Here is a 21,871-nt window from a genome sequence, read left to right as displayed (position 1 = left end):
CATTCACGAGTTTAAAAGCAAACTAGACACTGAGAGATACAATGGCGGGACAACACGAGCATAGCTCCCCTTCCCGCAAAATACAACTAGGTAAATACAGTCTCCTCTTAGCATCCATTCCCAAATTTCTATTCCTCATTACACTCTTTAATCCACCAAGGCATTTACTCACTTCTCTCAATCTACATCCTACCTCCACTCCACCTTTTCCTCACACATTTGCACCCAAGTACTGTATATAAAACTATCCACTTCCTCTAGTCGCTCTCCCTTAATGCTCACTTCCTGACTACTGCCACTGTCACCCCTTGTATATCTCATCACCTTACTTTTACCCACATTTATCTTCAACTTTCTTCTATCACACACTCTCCCAAACTCTGTCACCAACTTCCTCAATCCCTCCTCCGATCCTGGCACAAGCGCAGTGTCCTCTGCAAACAACAGCTGCCTTACCTCCCACTACCCTCCATTTTCTTTAACCATCTCCAATCCCTGACCCACTACCCTTGCATTTACCACTCACACAACCCCATCCATGTTTAAGTTGAACAGCCAGGGCGACATAATGCATCCCTGACGAAGTCCCACCTTTACCTCAAACCACTCACTCTCTTCATTTCTAATCCTGACACATGCTCTACTACTCTCGTAAAAACTCTTGACAGCTCCTAGAAGCTTTCCTCCTATCCCATATATCCTGAAAACCTCCCACAGTGCCCTCCTGATCAATAAAAGCCCAAAAGACATCCTTCCCCTTTCCTATAGCTTTCTCACATATCTGTCTTACCACAAAGATCTGATCCATATAACCTTTACCTGTCCTAAATCCACACTGTTCCTCACCAATTACTCCCTCTGTTCCTCTCCTAATCCTCTCAATCAAGATCCTCCCATAAGCCTTCCCACCTGCACTTAACAAGCTAATCCCTCTTAAACTACTACATTCACACTTAATCCCTTTTCCCTTGTAAAGTGGATGTATTGTACAAACTGAAAATTAACAATTCTACAACAAAACCCAAAACAACACACCCATAACATTAAAGAAACAAGAGGGAAAAAGAAAGAAGAAAAAACCAGCAAAGCCGCCTCCAGCACTCCGCAAGCACCTACTAGCCACACCCACCTTACACCACCACCCATGCCACACCACTCGCCCTAACCTCACACCTCATCAGCAAAGAGGAAATTGGAGATTTGATATACATTGCAACAATCAAACAAATAGTCACAAAAATTTAAATCCCCCGTCCTGTAAAGTTTAAGTTTTTGCTCTTTCTGTTATATCTTCCGTTGTTCTTCATAGATTTTTGTAATCTTTGTTTCATTTGAAAACATGCTCTTTATTTTCTACAGTAAAAAAAGTTCCAGGAAAGGATCGTAGTGGAGAGTTGATGGTGGAAATGTGTCTAGAAAGAGAGTTGATGATAGCAAATACAGTGTTTCGGAAGAAAGTCAAGCATAAGTACACATGGGAGAGGGTGGTGGATGGAAGAGTGGTAGATAGAGCGTTAATGGATTATGTAGTGGTAAATAGGATTATGATAGGAAGAGTTAAGGACATACATGTGCTAAGGGGAGAGGGTGGGGGAATATCAGATCATTTTTTGGTGGAAGGTAAGTTGAGAGTGGAGGATAGATGGAGAAAGAGGAAAGGGACAAAAGGTAGGGAGGTGCTTACAGTAAACTCTTTAAATGATAAGGAAAAGGAGAAGGAGTACAAGAAGAAGCTGAAGGAGTGGGAGGGAGTGAAGGATAGAGTAGAGCTAGGTGTGGAGGAGGAATGAGGATGGTTCAAGGAGGGAGTCACGAAGAGTGCAAGGATGGTGTATGGAACAAGAAGGACAGGAGGAAATAGAAGGAAGGGTAGTGAATGGTAGGGTGAGGAAACAAAGAAGGTTGTAGAAGAGAAGAAGCAAGCTTTCACAGATTGATTACAAAATAGGACGAGGGAGTCATATGAGAGGTACAAAGAAAAGAAAAGAGAAGTAAAGCACAAGGTAAAGGAGGCAAAGAGGAGAGCAGATGTGAAGTGGGGTAAGAGTATGACAGAAAATTTTGAAAGTAATAAAAAGATGTTTTGGAAAGAAATTAAGAGAGGAAGAGGAGGCGAATCAAGTAGAGAAGAAAAGGTAAAAGGTGCAGATGGAGAGATGATAATGGAGGAGAAGGCAGTAAGGGGAAGATGGGCAGAGTATTTTAGGGAGTTGCTAAATATGAAGGAGGATAGAGAGGGAAAGATAGCTGCAGTAGGAAATGCTAAGAAAATGAGAGTGATGAGTGAGGAAAATGGAGGAGAAATAAGGAAAGATGAAGTGAAGGCAGTTGTTAAGATGATGAAAGCAGGTAAGGCACCTGGTCTGGATGGATACCATGCAGAATGTCTAAAAACAGGAGGTACAGTGATGGTGGACTGGTTGGTGAGGTTATTTAATGTTTGCTGGAGAGAGGGTAGAGTGCTGGAGGACTGGAGGAGTACCTGTATAGTTCCACTTTACAAGGGAAAAGGGGACAAGTGTGAATGTAGTAGTTTCAGAGGGATTAGCTTGTTAAGTGTAGTTGGGAAGGATCTTGATTGAGAGGATTAGGGGAGGAACAGAGGGAGTAATTGGTGAGGAACAGTGTGGATTTAGGACAGGTAGAGGTTGTGTAGATCAGATCTTTGTGGTCAGACAAATATGTGAGAAAGCTATAGGTAAGGGGAAGGATGTTTTTTGGGCTTTTATGGATCTGGAAAAGGCTTACAATTGGGTAGACAGAAAGGCACTGTGGGTGGTTATATAGATATATGGGATAGGAGGAAAGCTTCTAGGAGCTGTCAAGAGTTTTTATGCGAGTAAAAGAGCTTGTGTCAGGATTAGAAATGGAGAGAGTGAGTGGTTTGAGGTAAAGGTGGGACTTCATCAAGAATGCGTTATGTCGCCCTGGCTGTTCAACTTATACATGGATGGGGGAGTGCGAGAGGTAAATGCAAGGGTAGTGGGTCAGGGATTGGAGATGGTTAAAGAAAATGGAGAAAAGTGGGAGGTGAGCCAGCTGTTGTTTGCGGACGACACTGTGCTTGTGGCAGGATCGAAGGAGGGATTGAGGAAGTTGGTGACAGAGTTTGGGAGAGTATGTGATAGGAGAAAGCTAAAGATAAATGTGGGTAAATGTAAGGTGATGAGATGTGCAAGGGGTGAAAGTGGCAGTAGACTGGAAGTGAGCATTAAGGGAGAGCAACTGGAGGAAATGGATAGTTTTAGATACTTGGGTGCAAATGTGGCAGGAAAAGGTGGAGTGAAGGTGGAGGTAGAATGTAGATTGAGAGAAGTGAGTAAATGCCTTGGTGGATTAAAGAGTGTAATGAGGAATAGAAATTTGGGAATGGATGCGAAGAGGAGACTGTATGAAGGAGTGATTGTGCCAACAGCACTGCATGGGGCAGAAACATTGGAACATAAGAGAGGAAGAGAGAAGGAGTTTGAATGTGTTTGAGATGAGGTGTCTGAGAAGTATGATGGGGGTTACTAGGCTAGATAGTGAGAAATGAGGAGGTGAGGAGGAGAACAGGGGTGGAAAGGGAGTTGGGAGATAGGGTTCATGAAGGAGTATTAGGATGGTTTGGACACATGGAAAGAATGAGTGAAGAAGGACTAGTAAAAGAGGTATGGAAAGCAGATGTGGAGGGGGTGAACATGAGGGGATGTCCTAGGATGAGATGGATGGATGGGGTGAAGGGGGCTTTGGGGAAGAGGGGAATGTCTGTTGAGGAAGGACGGGAGAATACAGAAGACAGGGGTGAATGGAGAATGGTTGTATATGGATGATGTTGTGATGCATGAGGTGGAATGGGTGGGGGGATGGGGGGTGAAGTAGTATGTGTGAGCAAAATCTGACACAGTCTGAAGGGATTTCTCCCCATCTCCTTTTATGCAATGGGGGGATGGAGAGGGGAGGGGGTTGCCGATTTAATGAAGCGGCCTTGCTGTGGATGTGCTGTGTCTTGCGACACTGCTTCTGACCCAGGGCAGTGGACAAGGTGCAGGGATGTCCCATCATCCAGGATGTGCTAAGATAAGAGAGAGGGTGGAGGGGTGTGGAGTGTATTCAGGGATGGAATGGGTGGGAATGATTTTATGCCTTTTCCTTTTTGGCTACCTCCCTTGTAAGGGGGAAAAAGCCTTGGTATATGTATGTATGAAAAATAAAAAATAAATAAATATATGTTTTTTCTAATTTATGAAACCTGAATTTTGCAGCATTGTTTAATTATTCAGAGAAACAAATTATTTAAAAAAAATCAGAGGTATTAGTTTTATAAAATGTATTCAATAGTTTTTGTTCCCCAGACTACTTTCATTTCATACCAAGCTGAATGTGGAAGGATTTTCCATAAGTAATTCGAGCTTCACTAGAGTTCACTATATCTTCATTAAATATTCAGTATGCCTTATATATACATGGAAGGAACACAATACCCTGACCAATTATACACTAATGTAAGGGGTAATTATATCTAAATTTATCAAATCCATGTTTGTAAATTTAATTTCATCTACTCTAACAGAGATGGAACACTCCCTTAAAAGTAGTACAAGATATCTTTTGGCTACCTCCCTTGTATGTACAAGATGAAGAACAATAGACAAGGGAACAGAGGAAGTGCACAGAATGAGTAAATATGCAGAATGAAAAAGTCGACCCCTAAAGATCAAATCAGGGTCACAAATGGTTAAATAGAAGAAATCTGGGCAAAAACAGGAAAATTGGCAAGTGTACACTACAAAAATATATGGATAAAAAGAGACATGAATGATGAGGAAAGAGAGACTTTATGAAGTTAAAAAAAGGAGAGAGAGAGAGAGAGTGAAAGAGAGAGAGATAGAGAGAGAGAGAGAGAGAGAACCAAGACTGAAATCAGTTCTATTGGAATGTGTTGGACACAAGACTGAAAAAATGGTATATTCAAGAAAAAGAAACAAATGGTTCAAAGAACAAGATGGAGTAGATTAAAACTAGCTTATACCAATAGTGATAGATTAATCTCAGGATGAAGCAAACTAAATGATTACCTGTCTGAAGAAAAACCAAACATAATGAGAATTGTGGAGACAAACTTAATGGGGTCCACTACCATCAGTGTTGGACATGGTTATCACTGGCTTAGAAATAGAGAGGAGAAACTGGGTGGAGGAGCCACATATGGAGAGAACAGGGTGATGACATCAAAAGCAGATAGTTTGCAGTCATGTATGTGCCTCCAAAAACAGAGTCTTGGAGAGAGATTATTCTAAAATGTTAGATTATATGAGACTTTCATTAATCAAGATGCTGAAGAATGGAGGTAAAGCAGTACTTATGGGAGATTTTAACTGCAAATGAATCTGGTGGGAAGAGATGACAGTGAAAGGTGGAGAGGATCACCAGGGAAATGTATTACTCAACATCACTATAGAACATACAATGACACAATGAGTAAAAGAAAACAATATATTTTGAAATAATGAAGAACCGTCAAGACTAGATTTATTAATCATCTATGTCAGAACCTGAAATTGTGAAAAAATTTAATACAAGACACCAATTGTGAAGTGACCACAAACTACTTAAGTTTGAACTAAATGAGGAAATACATATACAGAAATGAGAAATACAGAGAAAGAAGACAGATGTATAATCAAATGGACTTTGAGAAACTTTGAGAATTTTTTTTCTGAAAGCGAACTAGGAAAAATTCTACAATAATGAAATATAAGTAGAAGAAAAATGGATGATTCTGATGACTCAAAGGAATATGTAAAAATATGCAGGGAAGAAAAAAGAAAATATGAAAAAGACTCAAGAATAAAATGTAAGGATCAGCCAAAACTATTCTATTGATATGTAAACGGTAAAAAGGAATGGGAATATAGAATACACAAAAGATACAGAAATGGCCAAAGTCACGAGGAAACACTTAAAGTCTGTTCACTAGAGAAAATGTGCATTGGGATGAAGGGAAAAAAGTGACCCCCCCCACCTCCCCATGAGGGAAATAATAGTAACATGGAAAGAAATAATGGACCAAACAACAAACGTTGATGTCAGGAAATCACAACGAACCTTGATGTCAGGAAATCACAAACTGGATATCAAAACAATGCAAAGAACTAATAGACAAAATGTATCATAAGGTGCTCACTCAAAGAAGGAAAATACCAGAAGACTGGAAAAATGCCAATATCTTACCAATTTATAAAGAAGGAAATCAGGAAGACCCAACAAATTAAAGACTGGTTTCCCTTACAAGCACAGTAGCCAAAATGTGAGTTTTAAAAGGTAAATGGATAAAACATCTTGAGAACAATATACTAAATCGGAGACAATTTTGATCTAGACAGGGAAGATCATGACAACAGCTTCCTAACCATATACCAAGGGCCACTTCCCTTTATATGGGAGGTAGTCTACCAAAGCACACATCTACTCTTATCCACCACCCATAATTTCCCTCTCAGCTTAGGTTTGGAAAAAATGACAAAGAATGACCAAGTGGAATAATCAATATAATGATTCATTGAAAACCTATTATTTGGAATGTATAAATTATACATACCTACATATACCAAAGGCTTCTCTCCCCTTACAAGGGAGGTAGCCAAATTATGATTCAGTTTAACAATGTGAACTCTTATTGGGAGGCTTGGACGGTGCCCTTTACAAAGACTTTGTAGCATGGAGTTTAATGAACCATGGCCTTGGTCCAATTTGCTGGCCACAGGAATTGAACTACTAGATATGCTGTGCAACATACTTTACTACAGATGATGCATTAACATGAAATATCAGCTAAATGCAACATATACTCTTCAAATACTATCTCACCATTGTAATTTGGAATGAGGCTTCAGGACTCTTGACTTCTCCAAGAGCTTGAATAGCTTCTAGCTTCATTTTTGCTGAGAAAATTTTGCCTTCCAGCTCCACTTCTTCACGTTCTTCACAGGTCAAATCACTGTTACCACAAATTGGAGAGGAAATTTTTTAGTACCAGTACAAATACATTTGGTAATAATAAACTACAGAGTGTAAGACCAGGACCAATAATGTTAACCTCTTCAATATGAGTCAAATTCTTGCATGCCTAATGTACAATGCATGACACTACTTGCATTATAAAATATAAAGTCACTGCTGTATTACTAGTTCTTTCACTCCAAATGTAAATAGAGAAAAAGTGATCAAACCAGTTCATAGAATTCAGGGGTCACTCATCTACAACTACAAAATAAATATAATCAAGACACTGACACCTGTATCCTTGTGATGCCTACATAGGTGTTATCATATCTAAATATAAACAATGAACTTTAACCCTATTTCTGGGGAATAAGTGCATTTCTACTGTACCTCTGGGAAACAAACATGCGATTCTTCGGAAGGATGCTGGAAATATTGGCATCAGGACGTTGGCACATAGAGAGAACCTGACCCCAGTAGTGATTTGCTCTTTCCTCCAACGCAGTCACTTCACTTGCTGCACTACCATCCTCCTTTCCCAAATTTGCCTGTTTGTTTCATTGAGATGAGTTTAAGTGTCAAATAACAATTCATGGAAAAGTATCTGAAAAATTAACTCCAGAAATTTTGACTGTGGGTTATTTGTAGCTTCATATAATGTTACAATGAAATTTAATAAACTAACCCAATGAGAGAAGCATCGAGCCAGATGAGCCATCATGGCCAAATCAATTCCGTGATTCCCCACAGCTCGGATTACTTCCAAGCCACGCTGTAAAATTCGACGCAGCTTTCCTAGATCCTGTCTGGCATGACTTGTAAACAGAGTATAAGCTGTGCTCCACCACTCACATTGTGCAGGTGAGGTGCAAACTGAAGAAACCACAGTTGGAACTGCAGCTTTAGCTGAAATGGTAAAAATAAAAGTATACAAAATTGCAAAATTTAAAGTTCATCCACATACCAAAACCTCCCTTCTTTAAGCGGGAGGCCTTGTCAAAGAATATACCCATCCATCACACATCCCACACCTATTGTTGTCTTTTATCTTAGCTCCTTGTAGAACAAAGGTAACACTGGTCAACAAAGTATCTGTTCCAAGGAATACATAAGCTGTATCTTGTATGTTTTTGCATGCAAAATCCAAAAACAATGTCCAAAAAGTTCCATCACCCACAGTTTTTGTGTTCCATGGTATGTTACATTATGTGTGTTATGTAGGATGAAATTCAATCAAGCAGTTGGCAATACTGAGTTAGACAACACTGTGTGAGAATGTTATATGTTTGGCAGTACTATGTTTGGAGTGTTTATGTGAGGTTGTGTAATGCACATTTGTGGTAATAAGTTTGTGATAATGCACAGTAGCATACCCACTATTCACCTTCACAATGTTGGCCGATTTCTGTTGGACACTAAAACGGACTCTCCCACAAGTAAATTACACTCAAAAATCACACATTTCTCAATTTTAAAGGTAAGTTTCATTGAAATTTAAGCCTCATTTTATGGTTATAACTGTTTAAAAATTAATATGCTATAACAGAAAAACTGCCTGATAGAAAACTTCTGAAAACATATTTTAAATCAACAGAAAAAATTCTATCAAGGTCACCTCCTTTTGTTGTGGGACATGTATTTTGATCAAATTTGTTAACCAGTGAATCATTGTCCTACCCAATGCTCAGACCAGAATCAATGCAGCAATACACAGTATTTCCAATGCAGGGGCTGACTGCCAAAGCTAGTTTACATCTACCACCTTATTTTGGGGAAGCAGTGACACAGTCCTTCCATAGCTGAGACCAATAACAAGAGCTGGTTCACCCCCACTTGATACCTATTAGAAATACATACCCAGCACTTATTTTGATATCCATCTGACCCTCAGTCCTTCTACATGTACATACATACATACACCAACACCTTTTCCCTCTTACAAAGGAGGTGGTCATATTCCACTCCCATCCCCACCCTTCCTCCCTCCCTCTTTTCATGGATCCTCCTGGATGACATGTCATCCCTGCATCACACCCACTGCCCTGGATCAGAAGCAAGACACTGCACATCCACAGCAAGGCCACTTCACTAAATTGCTGACCCCCTCCTCTGTCCATTCATGCAGAAAAAGAGAAGATGGGGAGAAATCCCTTTGGACTGCATCAAAATATCATATACACATACTCACCCAGTCCCTCATCCCCAACCCACCCCTTCCATCACAGCATCATCCATACACAAGCACTCTCCACTCACCCCTATCATCTGTCTTCTCCCATCCTTCCTCAACAGACATTTCCCTCTTTCCCAGTACCCATCTTACCCTCATCCATCCATGGTTGCCCCTTCATGTTCACTTCATGCACCTCTGCCTTCCACACCTCTTTTACTAATCTTTCTTCACTCATTCTTTCCATATGACCAAACCATCACAAAACTCTTTCATCAACCCTATTTCCCCACTCCTTTTCCATCCTCAAGCTCCTCCTCGTCTCTCACTCTATCCAACCTAGTATCCTGTAAAATAATTTTCAGGGATTTCTCTGAAACACATTTAAACTATTTCTCTCTTATATTCCATGTTTCTGTCCCATACAGTGCTGTCGGCACAATCACTCCTTCACACATTCTCTTCTTAGCATCCATTCCCAAATGTCTACTTCTGAAAATACCAACAAAAATTACAATATATCTTACTAGATGTTGTGGTGCGATGACAGAAGACAGTTGCTGCAAGGAATGCTAGAAGGTCAAGATGGCACATGCTCTCCGGAGCACCAATATTCATATATGTTGAAGAAAACTGTAGTCCATCAAATAAGGGGAACGAGTAATATGGCTGTGGTTCCTTGGAGTTGACAGGGACTTGCCGCAAACAAAGCCAAACCAGCTCATTTAAATTGGCACAAACCATCACGCTAACAACTGGAATGAAAATGAATAACTTAGCAGTTTCCTGATGTGGTAAGTGCACTTCAAAATGTGATTACATCACATCATGCAGGGCTATAGGTTATGTAATGTGAAATCAGCACTTAACTCAAGAGTGTCATTATTTTCTTAATTGTATACACAAAGTAGCATGCAGATGATACTTTAGGTCTATATAGGGGGCCCCTACAGACCAGAGCCACACATCATTTTGTCTGTGATTGTGGAGGACTCTGCTCACAGAGAAATGATGAAACTTTTATTATACTACTACTGTCCCTCCGTTATGCTGTCCCCCAACCCCTTGTTGCTGTCCTGTACCATTTCTCTAAATTTCATTTCCTCCACTTTGATCGTAATAGGCAAGAACAAAGGGACAGGGATTGGGACCAGGCATCTTTCTACCTGTAGCCCCACAGGGTACATTCCTTAAAAAAGTAAAGGCATTAGAGGGTCTAGGAGTTTTCCAACCAGTACCCTAAGGTTCGGGTCTTTTAATGTTTGTGGATGTGGTACAGATGAGAGCAAAAGGGAAGAGAGAGGCAGTATGTTTGTGAGAAGAAAGATGGATGTGTTGGCTTTGAGTGAAACCAAATTGAGAGGGAAGGGCAAGTGTGAGTTTGGGAGTGTAGTTGGGAGGTTCTCAGGAGTGAAGAGAGGGCGAGGGAGAGAAGGGGTGGCTATACTAGTACCGTATTTTCGGGCTTAAAGTGCGCATCGGGTTATAATGCGCACCCATGCACTACGTTATCTCAGTACACAGATAGCGCACACCGGCGTATAACGCGCATGCCAGGAAAAGTCACTGGTGGCTAAAGCTCGTGAACTGCATGTATGCGACTCCTGCTTGCGTTGGTCCATTGTTTTATGGGAAATTTGAGCCATGAAAAGTTTATTGAATACAAAATGTACATGAAAAATTTCGGATTTTTACAGAAAAATTGTAATTTACTATCCTGAGGGAATAATTCATCTAACAAGTTTTTATCACCGTGTACAAGTTTTTATCGCCATGCAGTAACTATGTTTTGGTTCATAAGCGTCTTTACTGAAGTGACGTTTAGTTTAACAAACTATCGCAAGAGGGTGTTTAGTGTAGGCTAGATTGGCAATAGAACTGTCAATCTTGGCCCTGATCTCACATATTCCAGGTGAGCTAAAACGGCCAACGTTCATGATGTTGGTACCAGTGCTGTTTTACGGATCCCAAATATTTGCATAGACTACGATAATTAATGTTAGTAAAAATAAACCAATGAAATAACGGCGATTAATTACTTAGTATCATGTGAACGAGGTTACATGGAGAACTATTTTTCATTGGCTAGAGCCACCGCTGGGAAATCTGTTGATTTGTCACAAAATTAAGTGTCAGTTTAGGCATCAATCAGGACACAACTAAAAAAAAGTCAGAACTACATGTACCGGTTTATGACTGATGTTGTGCGTTGGTCCTTTATTACTTTGTAGCTTAAATAGTTTGTAGGAAATATGATCTAAAGAAAGTTTATTGAAAGTAAAATATACAAAACAATTTCGGGATTTTTACAGAAAATGTTCATTTTATATCTTAAGGAAATAATTCGTCTTTACAATTTTTTTTTTAATACTGAAACAAACTACACACTGCTTCGTTTTAGCTTTGAACCTGCAATAACAGTGGTGAAATAGGACAGTCTCTCATCGAGGTGACGTTTAGTTAATATAACTCCCGAAAGAGGGTGTTGTAGTCACGTGTTTGACACAAGTTTATGAACGGCCGCAACGGAATTTGTACTGTACCTAAAGTGAAGCAACAAAGCCAACATAAAAATTCAAACTAGGATGCTGTGAACATGGGCAAATATCATGAATATTGATCATGTTTCATGGTGTTTAGGCCTATTTAAACATGAAAAATAAGATTTGATAGATACCTACCTATACCAAATATTTACATGGCCCATGCTGGCGTATTCTTTCATATCACCATGGCTGTTCTTCTTGTTCTCACGGAACGTCACAGAGAAGTGTGCCGTCCCGACTTTGTGACGGCCAACATCGTCACGTTGTTGTGAAAAAAAATTACACACACAGCCGCAGAATTTTTATCGTAGGCCGTAGATAATGCGCACCACCGGATAATGTGCACCCCCCATGTTTAGGCCCTTCCAACGGAAAAAAGTCGCGCACTATACGCCGGAAAATACGGTAAATGAAGAGATAGGTAAACGTGTAGTGGAGTGGAAGGAGGTTTCTTCAAGGCTAACCCCTTCACTCCGGGCCAAAATCTCGCAGGCAGCATTAGCTGCCAAACGTGCAATGTTGCGTCATAATACTCGCATTATAGAAAATAAAGTCACCGCTGTATTGCTCGTTTTCTCTTTCACCCGTGAATTTTGATAACCATAGAAAATATGATGAAGCCAGTTTACAGAGTATGGGGATCACACAGGTACAACTACAATAAATATAATCAAGACACCGACATCGGCATCCTAACGTACCCACTTGCTCCTCATGATGCCTATGTAGGCATCATCGTATGGAAGGGGTTAATGTGGATGAAGGTGAAGCTGGAAAGGGAGATGTAGGTTTTGTAAATGGATTTGGGCCTGGCAATGAGAAGAGTGTAGAAGGGAGGCACTTTTTGGATAGAGTGAAATGAGTGCATGGAGTGATTAGGGAGGAATGTCAATGTAGTAGTATTGGGAGACCTTAATGCTAGGGTAGGAAATGAACCAATTGATGGAGTGGTTGGGAAATGTGGAGTTCCAGGAAAGAATCATAGTGGAGAGTTGATGGTGGAGATGTGTCTAGAGTTGATGATAGCAAATACAGTGTTTTGGAAGAAAGTCAAGCATAAGTACACATGGGAGAGGGTGGTGGATGGAAGGGTGGTAGATACAGCATTAATGGACTATGTAGTGGTAGATAGGGGTATAATAGGAAGAGTTAAGGGATAGAGTTAAGGGATAGAGTTAAGGGATAGAGTTAAGGGATAGGGACATGTTCTAAAGGGATAGAGTGGAGGAATATCAGATCATTTTTAGGTGGAAGGTAAGTTGAGAGTGGAGGATAGATGGAGAAAGAAGAAAAGGGCAAAAGGTAGGGAGGTGCTTGGAGGGAATTCTTTAAATGAGAAAAAAAGGAGGAGTACAAGAAGCTGAGAGATGAGTGGGAGGGAGTGAAGGATAGAGTAGAGCTAGGAGTGGAGGAGGAATGGGGATGGTTCAAGGAGAGTCACAAAGTAAGCAAAGATGGTGTGTGGAACAAGAAGGATAGGAGGAAATAGAAGGAAGGGAAGGGAGTAGTGGGATGAGGAACAAGAATGTTGTAGAAGAGAAGTGAGCTTTCACAGATTGGTTACAAAATAGGACGAGGGAGTCATATGAGATGTACAAAGAAAAGTAAAGCTCAAGGTAAAGGAGGCAAAGAGGAGAGCAGATGTGAAATAGGGTAAGAGTATGACAGAAAATTTTGAAAGTAATAAAAAGATGTTGGAAAGAAATTGAGGAAGAGGAGGCAAATCAAGCAGAGAAGAAAAGGTAAAAAGTGCAGATGGAGAGATTAACAAGCTATATAAATCGTTAGTTCGTCCACATTTGGAATATGCTGTTTCCGTATGGTCACCGAATCTCATTAAAGACATTGACAGACTGGAAAAAGTACAACAGCAAGCCACAAAACTGATTCCAAATATCAAAAATAAATCATACGAAAATCGACTAAAACATATGAATCTGTTTTCCCTAAAATAGCGTAGACTCAGAGGTGACTTGATACAGGTCTTTAAAATTCTAAAGGGAATTGACAACATCAAAAGTGACAAAATTTTCACATTGAATGAGATTCAGACAAGAAACAATGGTCTCAAACTGTCCGGAAATAGATTCAAATTAGAAGTAGGTAGAAACATCTTTGCCAACCGTGTAGTTAATGAATGGAATAAACTTCCTGCACAGGTAGTGCAATGTAGTTCAGTTCGAAGCTTTAAGAATCATTTAGATAAACACCTAAGCAAGATGCTGTAATGATTATAATTTATTTCATATTATATGTTTTTGTTTTATCATTTATCTGCTTTGATTCTCATTTATTATTAGTTATATGTCAATTAATACATACATACATACATATACCAAGGTTTTTCCCCCTTACTAGGGAGGTAGCCAAACAGGAAAAGGCATAAAATCATTCCTACCCATTCCATCCCTGAAAACACTCCACACCCCTCCATCCTCCCTCCCATCTTAGCACCTCCTAGATGATGGGTCATCCCTGCATCCTGTCCACTGCCCTGGGTCAGAAGCAGTGTCGCAAGACACGGCACATCCACAGCAAGGCCGCTTCATTAAATCGGCGAACCCCTCTCTCCGTCCCCCCATATAAAGGAGAAGACGGGGAGAAATCCCTTCGGGCTGTGTCAAAATTTTGCTCACACACACTACCTCACCCCCCATCCCCCCGTCCATTCCACCTCATGCATCACAACATCTTCCATATACAACCATTCTCCATTCACCCCTGTCATCTGTCCTCTCCCATCCTTCCTCAACAGACATTCCCCTCTTCCCCAAAGCCCCCTTCACCCCATCCATCCATCTCATCCTAGGAAGTCCCCTCATGTTCACTCCCTCCACATCTGCCTTCCATACCTCCTTTACTAGTCTTTCTTCACTCATTCTTTCCAAGTGTCCAAACCATCCTAATACTCTTTCATCAACCCTATCTCCCAACTCCCTTTCCACCCCTGTTCTCCTCCTCACCTCCTCATTTCTCACTCTATCTAGCCTAGTAACCCCCATCATACTTCTCAGACACCTCATCTCAAACACAATCAAACTCCTTCTCTCTTCCTCTCTTATGTTCCATGTTTCTGCCCAATACAGTGCTGTTGGCACAATCACTCCTACATATAGTCTCCTCTTAGCATCCATTCCCAAATTTCTATTCCTCATTACACTTTTAAAACCACCAAGGCATTTACTCGCTTCTCTCAATCTACATTCTACCTCCACCTTCACTCCACCTTTTCCTGCCACATTTGCACCCAAGTATCTAAAACTATCCACTTCCTCCAGTTGCTCTCCCTTAATGCTCACTTCCAGATTACTGCCACTTTCACCCCTTGTACATCTCATCACCTTACTTTTACCCACATTTATCTTCAGCTTTCTTCTATCACACACTCTCCCGTACTCTGTCACCAACTTCTTCAATCCCTCCTTCGATCCTGCCACAAGCGCAGTGTCGTCTGCAAACAACAGCTGGCTCACCTCCCACTTTTCTCCATTTTCTTTAACCATCTCCTATCCCTGACCCACTACCCTTGCATTTACCTCTCACACTACCCCATCCATGTATAAGTTGAACAGCCAGGGTGACATAACGCATCTTTGACGAAGTCCCACCTTTACCTCAAACCACTCACTCTCTCCATTTCTAACCCTGACACAAGCTCTACTACAGGTTGACATTAAAAAATCCGGCAACCATAAATCCGGAACCTTCAGAAATCCGGGACAGATTTCGGGAGCTCATTTTGATTTTCATATTTCCCGCATTGGTGCGCAATTGTTTTCTGGAGCTGCCGCTTATGCCAGAATCAGCTGTTGGGTCATGCTTCCACCTGCTAACAAGTAATCCTGCTCATTTTTCTCATTATTCTCCTCGTTACAACATTTATTTGTTGTTGTATAGCCAATATGGAATCAACAAAGAAGAAATGTGGCATAAAGCGCAGACATCATGCATTATTGATCGCACAGAAAGTGGAAATATAAAAAAACTTGTTAACAATGTGTCTGTGTTAACAATTTGTGAAACATACGACATTATGTGTAAAGAACCCATCTGCTATTTAGCTTCTTTCCTAAGAAGTACAGTACGGAGTATTTTATTTAGTTTAATTAAAATTCTTCGGAGGATCAGTTTTATATGTTTTATTAAAATTGAATTAAAATTCTGTATAACTATCTTTAATGTATTTTAAGTTCGTGATTAATAAAATTTCATTTGCTTTTCACTTAGTGTTTATTTTTCCCATTAAAGGACTGCACAGGTGATAATTTTTTTTAAATATATACGGATAACACCATACAAAATTATAAACTTCAAAAATCTGGCAGTCCTCATGTCCCGAGGTTGCCGGATTTTTGAATGTCAACCTGTACTATCATAAAAACTCTTGACAGCTCCCAAAAGCTTTCCTCTTATCCAGTATATCTGCATAACCTTCCACAGTGCCTTTCTGTCTACCCTGTCATAAGCCTTTTCCAGATCCATAAAAGCCCAAAAAACATCCTTCCCCTTTCCTATAGCTTTCTCACATATTTGTCTTACCACAAAAATCTGATCTACACAACCTCTACCTGTCCTAAATCCACACTGTTCCTCACCAATTACTCCCTCTGTTCCTCTCCTAATCCTCTCAATTAAGATCCTCCCATAAGCCTTCCCAACTACACTTAACAAGCTAATCCCTCTGAAACTACTACATTCACACTTGTCCCACTTTCCTTTGTAAAGTGGAACTATACACGCACTCCTCCAGTCCTCCGGCACTCTACCCTCTCTCCAGCAAACATCAAATAACCTCACCAACCAGTCCACCATCAATGTACCTCCTTCTTTAAGACATTCTGCATGGCATCCATCCAGACCAGGTGCCTTACCTGCTTACATCATCTTAACAACTGCCTTCACTTCATCTTTCCTTATTTCTCCTCCATTTTCCTCACTCATCACTCTCATTTTCTTAGCATTTCCCACTGCAGCTATCTTTCCCTCCCTATCCTCCTTCACATTAAGCAACTCCCTAAAATATTCTGCCCATCTTCCCCTTACTGCCTTCTCCTCCATTATCATCTCTCCATCTGCACCTTTTACCTTTTCTTCTCTACTTGATTCGCCTCCTCTTCCTCTCTTAATTTCTTTCCAAAACATCTTTTTATTACTTTCAAAATTTTCTGTCATACTCTTACCCCATTTTACATCTACTCTCCTCTTTGCCTCCTTTACCTTTTTCTATACTTCTCTTTTCTTTTCTTTGTACGTCTCATATGACTCCCTCGTCCTATTTTGTAACCAATCTGTGTAAGCTCATTTCTTCTCTTCTACAACCTTCTTCCTTTCCTCATCCCACCATTCACTACCCTTCCTTCTATTTTCTCCTGTCCTTGTTCCACACACCATCTTTGCATACTTTGTGACTCCCTCCTTGAACCATCCCCATTCACCCTCCATACCTACCTCTACTCTATCCTTCACTCCCTCCCTCAGCTTCTTCTTGTACTCCTTCTCCTTTTCTTTTTCATTTAAAGAGTTCACTCTAAGCACCTCCCTACCTTTTGTCCCTTTCCTCTTTCTCCATCTGTCCTCTACTCTCAACTTACCTTCCACCAGAAAATGATCTGATATTCCCCCACCCTCTCCCCTTTGTACATGTACATCCTTAACTCTTCCTACCATATTCCAATTTACCACTACATAGTCCATTAAAGCTCTATCTACCACCCTTCCCTCCACCACCCTCTCCCATGTGTACTTATGCTTGACTTTCTTCCGAAACACTGTAATTGCTATCATCAACTCTCTTTCTAGACACATTTCCACCATCAACTCTCCACTACGATTTTTTTCCTGGAACTCCACATTTCCCAACCACTCAATCAATTGGATCCTTTCCTACCATTAAGGTCTCCCAGTACTGTTACATTTACAATTCTTCCTAAGCCCTCTAAGCACTCATTTAAATATATCCAAAAGCCTCCCTTTCTTCTATACTCTTCTCACTGCTAGGCCCATATGCACTTACAAAAACCCACATCTCCTTTCCCAGTTTCACCTTCATCCACATTATCCTTGAGGAAACCTTCCACTCCACTTCACGTTTACCAATCTCTTCACTAACTACTATAGCCACCCCTTCCCTCCCTCGCCCTCTCTTCACTCCTGATAACCTCCCATTTATACTCCAAACTTACAATTGCCCTTCCCTTTCAGCTTAGTTTCACTCAAAGCCAACACATCCATCTTTCTTCTCACAAACATACTACCTATCTCTTCCCTTTTACTCTCATCTGTACCACATCCACGCACATTAAAAGTCCCAAACCTTAGGGTGCCGGTCCAAGAACTTCCAGACCCTCTTAAGCCTTTGCTTTTACTTTTAGGAATGTGCCCTGTGGGGCTACAAGGAGAAGGATGCCTAGTCCCAATCCCTGTCCCTTTCTTCTCGCCTCTTACGATCCAAGTGGGAATACTTGGTGGCAGTATTCTTTTCCCCCACCACAGAAAAAGAATACTCAGAGAAATGGTACAGGACAGCAACAAGGGGTTGTGGGACAGCATAACGGAGGGACAGTCATAGTATGTCATCATTTCTCTATGAACAGAGTTTTCCTCTATCACAGACTAAATGATGTGTGGCTCTGGTCCGTAGGGGCGCCCCATATAGACCCTAAAGTATCGACTGCATGCTACTTTGCCACAATAACAAGCAGCCAATACCCCAGCATGCCCCACCTTTGTAATCCTTTATAATGGAAGAGAAGGCAGTAAGAGGAAGATGGGTAGAGTATTTTAGGGAGTTGCTAAATGTGAAAGAGGATAGGGAGGGAAAGATAGTTGCAGTGGGAAATGCTAAGAAAATGACTGTGATGAGTGAGGAAAATGGAGGAGAAATAAGGAAGAATGAAGTGAAGGCAGTTGTTAAGATGATGAGAGCAGGTAAGGCACCTGGTCTGTAAGAAGAAGAAGAAGAAGAAGAAGAAGAAGAAGAATAAGGAGAAAAAAAAAGGGGAAAAAGAAAAAAAAAAAAAGTGATGGTGGACTGGCTGGTGAGGTGATTTAATGTTTGTTGGAGAGAGGATAGAGTGCCGGAGGACTGGAGGAGTGCCTGTATAGTTCCGCTCTACAAGGGAAAAGGGGATAAGCATGAGTGTAGTAGTTACAGAGGGATTAGCTTGTTAAGTGTAGTTGGGAAGGCTTATGGGAGGATCTTCATTGAGAGGGGGTAATTTGTGAAGAACAGTGTGGTTTTAGGATAGATAGAGGTTGCATTGATCAGATTTTTGTGGTAAGAGATATGTGAGAAAGCCATAGGAAAAGGTAAGGATGTTTTTTGGGTCTTTTATGGATTTGGAAAAGGCTTATGACAGAGTAGACAGGAAGGCACTGTGGGAGGTTTTGCAGATATATGGGATAGGAGGAAAGCTTATAGGAGCTGTCAAGAGTTTTTATACGAGTAGTAGAGCATGTATCAGGATTAGAAATGGAGAGTGAATGGTATGAGGTAAAGGTGGGACTTTGTCAAGGATGTGTTATGTTGCACTGGCTGTTCTACTTATACATGGATGGAGTGGTGCGAAAGGTAAATGCAAGGCTGGTGGGTCAGGGATTGGAGATGGTTAAAGAAAATGGATTAAAGTGGGAGGTGAGCCAGCTGTTGTTTGCGGATGACACTAGGCTTGAAGCAGGATCGGAGGAGAGATTGAGGAAGTTCTTCACAGAGTTTGATAGAGTATGTGAAAGAAGAAAGTTGAAGATAAATATGGGTAAAAGTAAGGTGAAGAGATATACAAGTGGTGAAAGTGGCAGCAGATTGGAAGTCAGCATTAAGGGAGAGCAACTAGAGGAAGTGGATAGTCTTAGATATTTGGGTGCAAATGAGGCAGGAAAAGGTGGAGTAAGGGTGGAGGTAGAATGTAAATTGAGAGAAGCGAGTAAATGCCTTGGTGGATTAAAAAGTGTAATGAGAAATAGACATTTGGGAATGGATGCTAAGAGGAGACTATATGAAGGAGTGATTGTGCCAACAGCACTGTATTGGGCAGAAACATGGAACATAAGAGAGGAAGAGAGAAGGAGTTTCATTGTATTTACCTAGTTGTAATTTACCTAGTTGTAATATACGGGAGGGGAGCTATGCTCGTGGTGACCCGTCTTTGTATCTCTCCGCATCAAGTTTTATCTTAAAATCTTGTATAGTGTTAGCACATACTGTGTTTGAGATGAGGTGTCTGAGAAGTATGATGGGGGTTACTAGGCTGGATAGTGAGAAATGAGGTGAAGAAAACGGGGGTGGTAAGGGAGTTGGGAGATAGGGTGGATGGAAGAGTTTTGGGATGTTTGGACACATGGGAAGAGAATGAATGAAGAAAGACTAATAAAAGAGGTATGGGAGGCAGATGTGGAAGGAGTGAACATGAGAGGGCGTCCTAAGATGAGATGGATGGATGGGGTGAAGGGGACTTTGGGGAAGTGGGGAATTTCTGTTGAGGAAGGACGGGAGAAGAGAGAAGACAGGGGTGAATGGAGAATGGTTGTATATGGATGATGTGATGCATGAGGTGGCATAGGTGGGAGGATGGGGGATGAGGTAGTATGTGTGAGAAAAAATTGATGCAGCCCGAAGGAATTTTTTCCCATCTTCTTTTCTGCATGAGGGCACGGGGAGGGGGGTCGCCAATTTAATGAAGTGGCTTTGCTGTGGATCTGCTGTGTCACTGCTTCTGACCCTGGGCAGTGGACAAGATGCAGGGATGACCCATCATCCAGGAGGTGCCAAGATAAGAGGGAAGGTAGAGGGTGGAGGGGAGTGGAGTGTATTTGGGATGGAATAGATGGGAATGGTTTTTATGCCTTTGTTTTTTTGGCTACCTCCCTTGTAAGGGGGAAAAAGCCTTTGGTATATGTATGTACTATGATGCAAGGAAGCTGGAGGTATAAAGCAGATATCTATGAAAGATATTTTTATGCAGCCCAAAGGAATTTCTCCCAGTTTTTTTCTGCATGAAGGGACAGAGAGATTACCACTGCTGATGAAGTGAAGCAGCCTTGCTACATTACTTCCAACCCAGGGCAGTCGGTGGTGTACAGGGATGACCCATTATCCATTAGGAACTAAGATGAGGGAGAAAAGTGGTGGATGGGAGTGGGAGAGAGTGGGGAGAGAGAGAGAGTGGGGGGGGAGAGAGAGAGAGAGAGAGAGAGAGAGAGAGAGAGAGAGAGAGAGAGAGAGAAAATGGGAATGTGCATGATATAACTTACCATGATCATATTCCTTAATATGAGATGCTTCTGGATAGGAGAGGGGGGCTGTGATGAACTGACTGTCATTAATGAAGAATCCCCTTTCTCCTTTGTCTGCAGCTGCTCCAAACACAAGTCTATGTATAGCTGACCTTGTGTCTTTATTACTACACTGTTGCTTCACCTGGACAGAAAATTGGATTAATAATGTTTGAATTAATATATAACATTAATACCCACCCTATAAACTATCTTAATCACTGATGAATAAGTCAGGCCATTTAACACTGAAATTATTCAACAATGTAAAATGTTATATTTAGATAATTTGCCTGTTATATTGCTCCTTTGCACTAATGGTAATTACAAACCATTTTTAAATCTGTGGGTAGTTACACAACATGAACTCAATATTAACAATATACAAAGAAACACAGCTGACATAAATGATCAAGTAACCAGTGCCTAGAGTTGCACTAAATGGAAAACCCACAACCTTACACTGACTTGCAACAGTACTTCCAGGACCATTGCATGCAGGTACCCATCACTGAAGTTCTTACATTACAAAACTTCCAAATTACCACCAAGTTGTATTCAAAATGCTGGGCTTGAGTAAAAAAATTGTTGTACTAAGATTAGACACTTAATTTGTAATGAACAACCATGGCTGAAAGTTCTTGAGCAGGCAGTGCAAGGAGCCACAGCTGATACTGTGCAGAGTACTCAAACAAGTTGTTGTGGTCACACCTCTGTAGTTGTTGGTAGTTAAGTAGGTCTGGGAATCACATGTAGTGGCCTACTTTTTATATAATAATTATAAAAATTAACTATATGAATGGAATACACATATGTTACAAGTAAAAGTATACAGAATTTGATGGTTCCAGTGTAAATGATGGTCACTTCTCATGAGTGGTTAGCAGTATGTATGTAAAAA

The 21,871-nt window shown here is 40.8% G+C and overlaps 1 protein-coding gene across 15 annotated transcripts in view; it reads right to left on the bottom strand.

Moving 5' to 3' along the window:
* Window positions 1-21,871, bottom strand: part of LOC143036396 (E3 SUMO-protein ligase RanBP2-like) — a 381,916-nt gene that overhangs the window by 312,475 nt on the left and 47,570 nt on the right. For all 15 annotated transcript variants that reach the window (XR_012967350.1, XM_076203706.1, XM_076203712.1 and 12 more), the window contains exons 8-12: window positions 20,950-21,115; window positions 9,682-9,909; window positions 7,670-7,890; window positions 7,375-7,532; window positions 6,850-6,979 (exon numbers count right to left, since the gene is read on the bottom strand). Coding sequence is in view for 14 of the 15 variants with exons in the window: in XM_076203706.1 (XP_076059821.1) it covers window positions 6,850-6,979; window positions 7,375-7,532; window positions 7,670-7,890; window positions 9,682-9,909; window positions 20,950-21,115 (903 nt within the window). In the remaining variant the exon portion in view is untranslated. The remainder of the gene's footprint in view (window positions 1-6,849; window positions 6,980-7,374; window positions 7,533-7,669; window positions 7,891-9,681; window positions 9,910-20,949; window positions 21,116-21,871) is intronic.

Source organism: Oratosquilla oratoria, chromosome 20 (genome assembly GCF_046742065.1).
Source record: "Oratosquilla oratoria isolate Oo_2021 chromosome 20, ASM4674206v1, whole genome shotgun sequence".
NCBI lineage: Eukaryota > Metazoa > Arthropoda > Malacostraca > Stomatopoda > Squillidae > Oratosquilla > Oratosquilla oratoria.
The sequence above is the reverse complement of the archived record's forward strand: the minus strand, read 5'-3'. Positions and strand labels throughout refer to the sequence as shown.